Here is a 12,423-nt window from a genome sequence, read left to right on the forward strand (position 1 = left end):
TGAAAATGAGTTCGACACCCCTGTTCTAAAGCATTCCTGCCATATCAACAACTAAGGCAACACTGATGGATCCTTACATTTATTTATAATTTTACACCACCATATTAGGGAGGGTGGAAAGACGTTTCCCCCAATATATATTGCGATTACGGCCTTGCCTCAATCCCATAACTTGCATTGTGTTCGCTTTAGACAAAAGCATCTGCTAAATCCTATGAAGGCTACATGCCCTGGTTGCAGTTTGTCATGTTGTGGTGCATTACTGTACTGTGTGATATGGAATCCAATATAATAGCCCAAAGCAATCACTTTTGACTTAATAATGGAGTTTAAATGTGATTCCTGAGGGAAGAACCAGTTGACTCCAACAGCTTCTATTCCCTCATCACTGACCCAAGTTGTGAATGCCATTAGAGAGCAGCAACGTGATGAGCTGTGTGATGATATTCAAGTCTTAAGGAACATTTAAAGCCCTCATTCACAGTGGCCCTTGAACGCAGCATTAAAGGGTTAATGGAGAGTAAATGTTACTGCATCATTTTCTCCCTGCGCAAACATGCAGTGTGTGTGTGTGTGTGTGTGTGTGTATGAGTGTGTAAAACAGCGACAGAGAATTAAATATACACGTTTTTACACTGAATTATATCAGGTGTGCATTTCTATGAAATAAAAGCCGTTAATACGACGGGGACCGACGCTGGTTCACACCTCAGGCGACCGACTATCAAACGCCGCAGCACTCTCACATCCAGCCACCTCCACATACCGCTGAATTAAACCCACCCGGTTAATATTAGAGTAGAATGAAGCCTCTGCAGTACTCACAGTGCGTAAAAACTGGATTTCATCCTCGGCTTCTCCTCCCTCGGCCATTGTGGAGCCGCAGCAGGAGAGAGTGCTGAATCAGTACCGGACCGTGATATGACTGACTGAGAAATAACGGAACGTAACGGGGAATAACGGAATATTATAATAACCGGCTCTGATTGGACGTGAGCGTGTTCAGTGGGCGGGATCAGGCAGGTGCGCCTGTTTCAGCCAATAGGTGAGACGGCGCCCTCTGCCGACCGTTAGGATTCAAATTTTTTAAATTTTTTAAATTTTAACGGCTCATCCTGACCCTGCTGCATTCCAACACACTGAACCAAAGGCTTAATCATGGTCAGGGTCGCAGTACGCAGACATCCCAAGTCTTCCGGAAGTCCTGGAAGTCTCCCGCATATACATAGCGACTCCCTGATGCTCGCAAGTCAAATAAAATCTCCCGGAATCTAAAACGAGCGGCCAAGAACGCACACAAACGCGTCAACTGTCTAATATACTGTCTAGTGCACTATGTAGGGAACATAAATCCGTTATCTGATATACAATCTAGTGCACTGTGTAGGGAACATAATTAATTATGTAATACACTATCTAGTGCACTATGTAAGGAACACAAATCATCATCTAGTTATACTATCTAGTGCACTGTGTAAGGAACATAAATCCGTTATCTGATATACAATCTAGTGCACTGTGTAGGGAACATAAATCTGTTATCTGATATACAATCTAGTGCACTGTGTAGGGAACATAAACCAATTGTTTAATATACTGTCTAGTGCACTAAGTAGGGAACATAAATTCATATCTAAAATACTATCTAGTGCACTATGTAGGGAACATAAATCCATTATCTGATATACAATTTAGTGCACTATGTAGTGAACATGAATGTGTTATCTAATACACTATCAAGTGCAATATGTAATGAACATGAATGTGTTATCTAATAAACTATCTAGTGCACTATGTAGTGAACATGAATGTGTTATCTAATACACTATCTAGTGCAATATGTAGTGAACATGAATGTGTTATCTAATAAACTATCTAGTGCACTGTGTAGGGAACATAAATTCATATCTAAAATATGATCTAGTGCACTATGTAGGGAATATAAATCCGTTATCTGATATACAATGTAGTGCACTATGTAGGGAACCTAAATCTGTTAACTAATACGCTACCTAAAGCATTATGTAAGAAACATCATTCTATTATCTAGTACACTATCTAGCGCACTAAGTAAGTAACATAAATCTATTATCTTTCACACTATCTAGCGCACTAAGTAAGTAACATAAATCTATTATCTTTCACACTATCTAGTGCACTATGTGTTTGTGACGCGAACAGTTAGCGTAGTAGCTCAGTTAGCAGCTCCTAAAAGTTCTATCATCACCCATATCTTTTGGTGTGTGCGAGAGGTTTTTCAGCTTTTTTTTTTTTTTTTTGGGATGTCTGGGATCTCCATATAAACCGGTCTTGTGCAGGTGACAAGAAGTAGTCGGCTACTTCTTATCACCGTAGTTGATAAGAAGTGGACGTGTGTTAGGTATGGCCCTCTTCAGTCAGGGTCGGGGTCTGCAGCAGTGAGAGGAGATCATCTCAGAATGAAGATGAGCGAAGGTAGAACTGATTCTGTCAGTAACTTCCCTTCTTATCTTTTCTTTTCTTGCTGACATGCAACATTCAAAAATAAAAAGTAAAGAATTGCATTGCTGTTTTTCGCAGAATCAAGCTTTCGTTCAGTGCAGATGTTAAAGGTCATGAAATACGATTTGGAAAATTTACAGTAACTTTAAGTGACAAGGATTTATGAAAGAATTGGCTTCACATACCACATAGAAGCACTTTGTAGTTCTACAATTACTGACTGTAGTCCATCTGTTTCTCTACATGCTGTGTTAGCCCCCTTTCATGCTGTTTTTCAATGGTCAGGACCCCCACAGGACCACCACAGACATGGTGGTGGACTGAGAATAGGTCTAGAAGATGACCGACTCAAACAGCAGCAATAGATGAGCGATCGTCTCTGACTTTACATCTACAAGGTGGACCGACTAGGTAGGAGTGTCTAATGGAGTGGACAGTGAGTGGACATGGTATTTAAAAACCTCCAGCAGCGCTGCTGTGTCTGATCCACTCGTACCAGCACAACACACACTAACACACCACCACCATGTCAGTGTCACTGCAGTGCTGAGAATGATCAACAACCCAAATAATACTGCAGTGGTAGTTCCCTGGTTAAGATACTGAACTAGTAATCATAAGGTTGCCAGTTCAAGCCACACCACCACCGTTGGGCCCCTGAACAAGCTCCTTGCTCAAACTGTATTCAGTCATAATTGAAAGTTGCTTTGGATAAAAGCGTCTGCTGAATGCTGAAAATGTAAATGTAACATTTATTTGATTGAGGATTTCGAGTACTCCATCCACCTCTGCTTATAGTTTAGCTGAAAACTAAGAAATGCTTTCTTTCTAAGTTTTAGTCACTGCCCAAGCAGAAGTTTTTTCTTTTCAACAGTCAGCATATATTTAAAGTGAACCAAAGTTACTAGTCTGGTGAAATATTGAACCCCACCCCAGAACGGTTGAGAGAATTCATTATTTCTATGACTAAGAAGGGAGACGCATACCAGAGGCTTTGCAGAAATCAGAATTGTGAGTATGATTAAACTATTTAACTTTAATGATATTACAGTTTCTATACATTAAGTGGGGGCCAAAAGTCTGAAACCACTAGTACAAATACTAATACTTAAGTTTTTCTTTACAAAATATTTATATTGCATTAATATTCATATACACCGATCAGCCATAACATTAAAACCACCTCCTTGTTTTTACACACTGTTCATTTTATCAGCTCCACTTACCATATAAAAGCACTTTGTAGTTCTACAGTACAATTACTGGCTGTAATCCATCAGTTTCTCTGCATACTTTTTTAACCTCATTTTACTCTGTTCTTCAATGGTCAGGACTCTCCCAGGACCACTACAGAGCAGGTATTATTTAGGTGGTGGATCATTCTCAGCACTGCAGTGACACTGACATGGTGGTGGTGTGTTAGTGCAGTGCAATGCAATGCTGATGGAGTTTTTAAACACCTCACTGTCACTGCTGGATTCAGAATAGTCCGCCAACCAAAAGTATCCAGCCAACAGCGCCTTGTGGGCAGCGTCCTCTGACCACTGATGAAGGTCTAAAAGATGACCGACTCAAACAGCAGCAATAGATGAGCGATCGTCTCTGACCTTACATCTACAAGGTGGACCAAGTAGGTAGGTGTTTAAAAACTCCAGCAGCGCTGCTGTGTCTGATCAACTCATACCAATGTCAGTGTCACCGCAGTGCTGAGAATGATCCACAACCTAAATAATACCTGCTCTATGGTGGTCCTGTGGGGGTCCTGACCATTGACGAACAGCGTGAAACGGGGCTAACAAAGCATGTAGAGAAACAGATGGACTACAGTCAGTAGTTGCAGAACTACAAAGTGCTTCTATGTGGTAAGTGGAGCCGATTAGAGTTTTCTGTTGTAGCAAAATTTTGTTCAACGTTTATAGTCCAGTCCATGGAATGCATGGGATACAATCTTTAGGAAGGTCAATTGAGGACCATTAGGAGGCAGACATGGACACATCACAGCAAACAGACAGACAGAACCTACAAACTGATTATACTGAACTGCTTTTACTTCATATCAAGCAGGAGCAAAACCACAACAGACGTCGTCTTCACCGTCCTCGTGTTTATTTCACCTTTTACATGCCAGGTGAGTTACCAGCACCAGACTGCCTTATTTCCATAAACATGATAAATAAACAGCATGGTAAAAATGTCTTCTTTTTTTTGGCAAAAGCAGCCGATTAAACTGGACATGGAATCAAACTCTGTTGACGACCAGTATGAATGGTGTGAAAGTTTAATGCGCACATGGAGTCAAGACCATACTTTAAAAAATGAATCAAATTCCAGTGAAGACTATACAAACGTTTGGAAGATCTATAGAAATATTACTGACATTAATGAGCAAATCATGAAAATGTATACAGCCAATGATTTTTTTAATGCAGTTTAATGCAGAAGTGAGTACAGGAAGGACAAATTATATGAAAGATTTTCCTTATAAAGCCTTTCATTACCTGCTCACACGTGCTGTACAGAAGTTTCAACTAAACGAATGCACAGAAGTTTTTCGCAGAGTCGACATTTCATTTGTTACGAACGTTACAGGCCGGGAAATGCGATTCAGCAGGTTTGCATCGACTTCATTAAAGACAGACTTGTATGATTTCGGCAATGCGTCATGTTTTCAAATCTACACATGCTTTGGTGCCAACATAGACAGCTTTTCACTGTACCCTGAGGAGCAAGAGGTGCTCATCCCACCTTATGAAACATTTAAAATTACAAATGTTACTGAAAACCATGAAAGCTGTGATGTTCTTTACACACTCCAGAGCACTGGAAGATTTAGCAAAATGAACTGTACATTAGCTAGTTCCTTAAACAGCACGTCTGTCAAGCAGACATTTAAAAAAATCATAGGACCTGCAAAAAAAATCTTTAAAAAGTTGAAAAACAAGATTTCAAACCTTCAAAAGATCTTAAAAAAGGTGAAATTATTAAAATAAAATAAAAAAAAGTAAAAAAAAAAACAGCTCCACTTACCATATAGAAGCACTTTGTAGTTCTACAATTACTGACTGTAGTCCATCTGTTTCTCTACATGCTTTGTTAGCCCCCTTTCATGCTGTTCTTCAATAGTCAGGACCCCCACGGAGTGGGCAGGTATTATTTAGGTGGTGGATCATTCTTAGCGCTACAGTGACACTGACATGGTGGTGGTGTGTTAGTGTGTGTTGTGCTGGTATGAGTGGATCAGACACACCTCACTGTCACGGCTGGACTGAGAATAGTCCACCAACCAAAAATATCCAGCCAACAGCGCCCCGTGGGCAGCGTCCTGTGACCACTAGAAGGTCTAGAAGATCAACTTAAACAGCAGCAATAGATGAGCGATCGTCTCTGATTTTACATCTACAAGGTGGACCAAGTAGGTAGGATTGTCTAATAGAGTGGACAGTGAGTGGACACGGTGTCTGATCCACTCATACCAGCACAACACACACTAACACACCACCACCATGTCAGTGTCAGTGCAGTGCTGAGAATGATCCACCACCTAAATAATACCTGCTCTGTGGTGGTCCTGTGGGGGTCCTGACCATTGAAGAACAGCATGAAAGGGGGCTAACAAAGCATGCAGAGAAATAGATGGACTACAGTCAGTAATTGTAGAACTACTGGTTTAATGTTATGGCTGATTTTAAGGTTAGCATTTGTATCATTTTTTACGACTTCACTTATTACATAATTTCTTCAAGAGCTGAACCTTATAACCAAACCTTGTACTTCTAGCTCAGAGCCAATGTTATAACTTTAATTTTATGTGTTTTTCAAATTTAACATTCAATAAATAAAGCATCTAAATGACCTTCTCATGATGGATTCATCTTCCTAATAAGCTTCTGGTGTATCTGTGGTTCTGCTGCTGATCAGCTTAAAATGACTTAAAATGTTGTGCCATGTTAAAATGCCAATATTAATTTCACAAAAGTTAAACATAAAGCATCCAAACTTTGGGTCACTATTAAAAACATACATTGTATAAAAATATTTAGGACAGGACTAAGACAAAATTAGCCCCAAGACAAGACCAAGATCACGGTGCAGGGGTGTTCAAGAACTACAACACATTATTACATTATGACAATGACAGCACTACATACTAGACTTAACTGGTCTAAAGTATTAAAGTGATATCCGTCCAGTATAAAACTATTTTCTGATTGGTTCATTCTTACATAAGCTGCACAGAGCTCATAGAGTGAGAATTGTGGGTGATATAACACTTCATTTAAAGCTTCCTGTTTTTCACACCATCTGAGCTTGACCTCGGGTCTAACCATTCCTAATAGGTCACAAATGATCAGATCAGTATACAGCTTGCAGAATACATTTTAGTCATATCTACATATTAATAATGAACTGAATAAAATGAATCTAACCAAAATGCAATAAGGTCCTTGGGTTTTGCATGAGAATTCTCAGGTACATGTTCTCCTCGTGTCTTTGTCTTTGTATAGTATATGCCCTACTATATATGTAAATGCATTATACTATATCATGTTGTTCAAGTACTGGCCTAGAGGGTTTAGTACTACAGTACGGGTCATTTAAGTAAACGTTGCACATCAGGACACACCTCTGTAAGATGTAATTTGCTACTAGAAGAGTATATACATGACTAACTCTTTTATATTAATGACTACAGTGTTGAAAGAACAATATATTTATTTGATTAAGACGTTTAAGTACTCTATCTACCTCTGCTTGTAGTCAAGCAAAAAAAATAAGAAAGGAACAATACCAAACCACCATCTATTAATGCTTTTATTCAAAGAAAAAGAGGACGTATGTTTTATACTCGCTGCTCAAGCAGAATTTTACTTTTTAATAGACACCACATGCTTTCACCAGTTCCTATTCTGGTGAAATACTCTTCCCCTAATACTCCACACTCTATCTCTAAGTGATCAGTATAAATAGAGATTAACTGAAGTTCAGACATAATACGTCCGCGGTGTGATGAGTAAGATCTAACCTCTGCAGAGAAATATAGAGTCTCACTATCTGTACTTTAGACTTTAAAAGAACATGCCAATATTTTCTTTTTACATAGATTTACTTTCACTGTTCCAGAGGATTTGCAGAACCCAGAATTGTAAGTATGATAGAACTACTTAACTTTAATGATAATACTGTTTCTATACACTAAGTGGGGGCCAAAAGTCTGAGATCACAAATGCAATGTTGTACCTTTTAAATGTATAAGTGTTTACACATACACATATACATATATATACAGTATATATACAGTGGGGTCAAAAAGTATTTAGTCAGCCACTGATTGTGCAGGTTCTCCTACTTAGAAAGATGAGAGAGGTCTGTAATTTTCATCATAGGAACACTTCAACTATGAGAGACAAAATGAGGAAAAATCACATTGTAGGATTTTTAAAGAATTTATTTGTAAATTATGGTGGAAAATAAGTATTTGGTCAATAACAAAAGTTCAACTCAATACTTTGTAACATAACCTTTGTTGGCAATGACAGAGGTCAAACGTTTCCTGTAAGTCTTCACCAGGTTTGCACACACTGTAGCTGGTATTTTGGCCCATTCCTCCATGCAGATCTCCTCTAGAGCAGTAAAGTTTTGGGGCTGTCGCTGGGCAACATGGACTCCACAAATTTTCTATGGGGTTGAGGTCTGGAGACTGGCTAGGCCACTCCATGATGTTTCCACCCCCATGCTTCACAGTAGGTATGGTGTTCTTGGGTTTTTCTTCTTCCTCCAAACACGACGAGTTGAGTTTTTACCAAAAAGTTCCATTTTGGTTTCATCTGACCACATGATATTCTCCCAATCCTCTTCTGGATCATCCATATGCTCTCTGGCACACTTCAGACGGGCCTTGACATGTACTGGCTTAAGCAGGGGGACACGCCTGGCACTGCAGGATTTGAGTCCCTCTCGACGTAGTGTGTTACTGATGGTAGCCTTTGTTACTTTGGTCCCAGCTCTCTGCAGGTCATTCATCAGCTCCCTCTGTGTAGTTCTGGGATTTTTGCTCACCGTTCTCATGATCATTTTTATCCCACGGGATCGAGGGAGATTATCAATGGTCTTGTATGTCTTCCATTTTCTTACAATTGCTCCCACAGTTGATTTATTCACACCAACCTGCTTGCCTATTGTAGATTCACTCTTCCCAGCCTGGTGCAGGTCTACAATTTTCTTCCTGGTGTCCTTCGACAGCTCTTTGGTCTTGGCCATGGTTGGCTGTGGACAGGTGTCTTTTATACAGATAACGATGTCAAACAGGTGCCATTAATACAGGTAACGAGTGGAGGACAGAAAAGCTTCTTAAAGAAGAAGTTACAGGTCTGTGAGAGCCAGAAATCTTGCTTGTTTGTTATTGACCAAATACTTATTTTCCACCATAATTTACAAATAAATTCTTAAAAAATCCTACAATGTGATTTCCTGGATTTTTTTTTCTCATTTTGTCTCTCATAGTTGAAGTGTACCTATGATGAAAATTACAGACCTCTCTCATCTTTCTAAGTAGGAGAACCTGCACAATCAGTGGCTGACTAAATACTTTTTGGCCCCACTGTGTATATATATATATAACTTTATATTCATATTTAATGTACAATTTCATATATAAGGTGAACATTGACTGCAAAGTGATACACGTACTCCAGGGGGTAAGTGTTTTAGCAAAACTTAGCAGAACTCATGGGCTACATGGTTAACTTGGAACCGTTATGAGTCAGATGCATGATGGGCAAAGCAAACAGACAAACAGAGCCGTCCAATCTGACTTTGTCTGAAGTCTGTAGCAACATTAATGAATTGTTCATTTTATATCAACAGGAATAATGTGGAGTAAAACCTCAATCATCATGTTCTTCACCATCCTCGTCTTTATTTTACCCGTCACCAGCGGGGTGAGTTACCAGCATTAAACTGTATTATTTTCATAAGTGTGATAAATGTGGTTACAATGTCTTTCTTGTTTGTAGCCGTATCAACTGGACATGGCATCAGATTCTGTTGACGACCAGTATGAAGGGTGTGAGAAATATATGCAGGAATGGATTAAAAAGAACAATCTACAAGAAGAATTAAAATCCAATGAAAACTGTACAATAGTTTGGGAAAATTTTGAAAACATTAAAAACATTACTGAGAAAATTATAAAAATGTATACAGTCCAGGATTTTTATTCTGAGTTTAACGCTGCAGTGAGTACAAGGAGAACAAATTATACAAATGAATTCAAGTATAAAACCTTTCATTACCTGCTCACACGTGCTGTACAAAATCTTACACTTAATGAATGCACAGACGTTTATCGCAAAACCACTGTTTCATTTGTTACAAACGTTACAGGCCAGGAGATGCGATTTGACAGGTTTGCATCAACTTCATTAATACCAAACTTAGAGGGATTTGGCAATAAATCATGTTTTAAAATTCACACATGCTTTGGTGCAAACATAGCCAATTTTTCAATTCTCCCTGGTGAGCAAGAGGTGCTCATCCCACCTTATGAAGTATTTAATATTACAAACGTTACTGAAAAGCAGGAGGACTGTGATGTTCTTTACACACTCCAGAGCACTAGAAGATTCAGTAACATGAACTGTACATTAGTTAGCACTTCAAACAGTACGTCTTAATAAAGTTCAATGGTCCGTATACCTTGGGTCATTCGTTTTTTCTGACTACAATCAGTAATTGTAGAACTGGTTTTAATGTTATGGCTGAACAGTGTATATTTTCAATGTTTTTCTTTTAAAGGCATTTTAAGGTTACCAATATAAGAACACACACATTATATATATATATATATATATATATATATATATATATATATATATATATATATATATATATATATATACAGTGTATCACAAAAGTGAGTACACCCCTCACATTTCTGCAGATATTTAAGTATATCTTTTCATGGGACAACACTGACAAAATGACACTTTGACACAATGAAAAGTAGTCTGTGTGCAGCTTATATAACAGTGTAAATTTATTCTTCCCTCAAAATAACTCAATATACAGCCATTAATGTCTAAACCACCGGCAACAAAAGTGAGTACACCCCTTAGTGAAAGTTCCTGAAGTGTCAATATTTTGTGTGGCCACCATTATTTCCCAGAACTGCCTTAACTCTCCTGGGCATGGAGTTTACCAGAGCTTCACAGGTTGCCACTGGAATGCTTTTCCACTCCTCCATGACGACATCACGGAGCTGGCGGATATTCGAGACTTTGCGCTCCTCCACCTTCCGCTTGAGGATGCCCCAAAGATGTTCTATTGGGTTTAGGTCTGGAGACATGCTTGGCCAGTCCATCACCTTTACCCTCAGCCTCTTCAATAAAGCAGTGGTCGTCTTAGAGGTGTGTTTGGGGTCATTATCATGCTGGAACACTGCCCTGCGACCCAGTTTCCGGAGGGAGGGGATCATGCTCTGCTTCAGTATTTCACAGTACATATTGGAGTTCATGTGTCCCTCAATGAAATGTAACTCCCCAACACCTGCTGCACTCATGCAGCCCCAGACCATGGCATTCCCACCACCATGCTTGACTGTAGGCATGACACACTTATCTTTGTACTCCTCACCTGATTGCCGCCACACATGCTTGAGACCATCTGAACCAAACAAATTAATCTTGGTCTCATCAGACCATAGGACATGGTTCCAGTAATCCATGTCCTTTGTTGACATGTCTTCAGCAAACTGTTTGCGGGCTTTCTTGTGTAGAGACTTCAGAAGAGGCTTCCTTCTGGGGTGACAGCCATGCAGACCAATTTGATGTAGTGTGCGGCGTATGGTCTGAGCACTGACAGGCTGACCCCCCACCTTTTCAATCTCTGCAGCAATGCTGACAGCACTCCTGCGCCTATCTTTCAAAGACAGCAGTTGGATGTGACGCTGAGCACGTGCACTCAGCTTCTTTGGACGACCAACGCGAGGTCTGTTCTGAGTGGACCCTGCTCTTTTAAAACGCTGTGCTGCAGCTCAGTTTCCGGGTGTTAGCAATCTTCTTGTAGCCTTGGCCATCTTCATGTAGCGCAACAATTCGTCTTTTAAGATCCTGAGAGAGTTCTTTCCCATGAGGTGCCATGTTGGAACTTTCAGTGACCAGTATGAGAGAGTGTGAGAGCTGTACTACTAAATTGAACACACCTGCTTCCTATGCACACCTGAGACCTAGTAACACTAACGAGTCACATGACATTTTGGAGGGAAAATGACAAGCAGTGCTCAATTTGGACATTTAGGGGTGTAGTCTCTTAGGGGTGTACTCACTTTTGTTGCCGGTGGTTTAGACATTAATGGCTGTATATTGAGTTATTTTGAGGGAAGAATACATTTACACTGTTATATAAGCTGCACACAGACTACTTTTCATTGTGTCAAAGTGTCATTTTGTCAGTGTTGTCCCATGAAAAGATATACTTAAATATCTGCAGAAATGTGAGGGGTGTACTCACTTTTGTGATACACTGTATATATATATATATATATATATATACACTAAGTTTTATGTTTACAATTACTGTGACTGTATTTTGCATTTGTATCATTTTTAATTAACTTTGCTTATTACTTAATATCTTTGTGAGCTGGACCTTATAACCAAACCTTGTACTTCTAGCTCTGAGCCAATGTTATTACTTCAATTTTATGTGCTTTTCAAATTCAATATTCAATAAATAAAGCATCTAAATGACCTGCTTGTGTTGAATTCATCTTCCTGATAAGCTTCTGGTATATCTGTGGTTCTGCTGCTGATCAGCTTAAAATGACAAACATAAAGCATCCAAACTTTGGGTCACTATTAAAAACATACATTGTATACATTGTTTAGGACCTATAGACAGGACTTAGACAAAATTAGCCCCAAGACAAGACCAACATCACGGTGC

The 12,423-nt window shown here is 39.3% G+C and overlaps 3 protein-coding genes across 3 annotated transcripts in view; 2 read left to right on the forward strand and 1 right to left on the reverse strand.

The window, feature by feature from the left end:
* ryr2a (ryanodine receptor 2a (cardiac)) overlaps window positions 1–914 on the reverse strand; it is a 206,236-nt gene extending 205,322 nt beyond the window's left edge. The window contains exon 1 of the mRNA XM_063002781.1: window positions 826–914. Within this exon, the coding sequence (XP_062858851.1) occupies window positions 826–873 (48 nt within the window). The 5' untranslated portion in view covers window positions 874–914. The remainder of the gene's footprint in view (window positions 1–825) is intronic.
* Window positions 915–4,672: 3,758 nt separating this feature from the next.
* On the forward strand, window positions 4,673–6,829 carry LOC134321588 (NAD(P)(+)--arginine ADP-ribosyltransferase 2-like). The gene is given in 3 exon segments (XM_063003395.1): window positions 4,673–4,903; window positions 4,905–5,325; window positions 6,819–6,829. Coding segments are annotated over 3 exon segments (663 nt in total).
* Window positions 6,830–9,350: 2,521 nt separating this feature from the next.
* LOC134321590 (T-cell ecto-ADP-ribosyltransferase 2-like) lies at window positions 9,351–10,154 on the forward strand. The gene is made up of 2 exons (XM_063003396.1): window positions 9,351–9,419; window positions 9,495–10,154. The coding sequence occupies exons 1-2, from the start codon at window positions 9,351–9,353 to the stop codon at window positions 10,152–10,154; spliced, it is 729 nt and encodes a 242-aa protein (XP_062859466.1).
* Window positions 10,155–12,423: the final 2,269 nt, after the last annotated feature.

This window comes from Trichomycterus rosablanca, chromosome 10 (genome assembly GCF_030014385.1).
Source record: "Trichomycterus rosablanca isolate fTriRos1 chromosome 10, fTriRos1.hap1, whole genome shotgun sequence".
In the NCBI taxonomy this organism is placed as follows: Eukaryota; Metazoa; Chordata; class Actinopteri; order Siluriformes; family Trichomycteridae; genus Trichomycterus; species Trichomycterus rosablanca.

Excerpts from the sequence above, each read along its gene's own strand:
- LOC134321590 (XM_063003396.1), top strand. The coding sequence starts at position 9,351 with ATGTGGAGTAAAACCTCAATCATCATGTTCTTCACCATCCTCGTCTTT. Across the intron at positions 9,420-9,494 it reads TTTTACCCGTCACCAGCGGG|CCGTATCAACTGGACATGGC; the intron begins GTGAGTTACCAG and ends TCTTGTTTGTAG.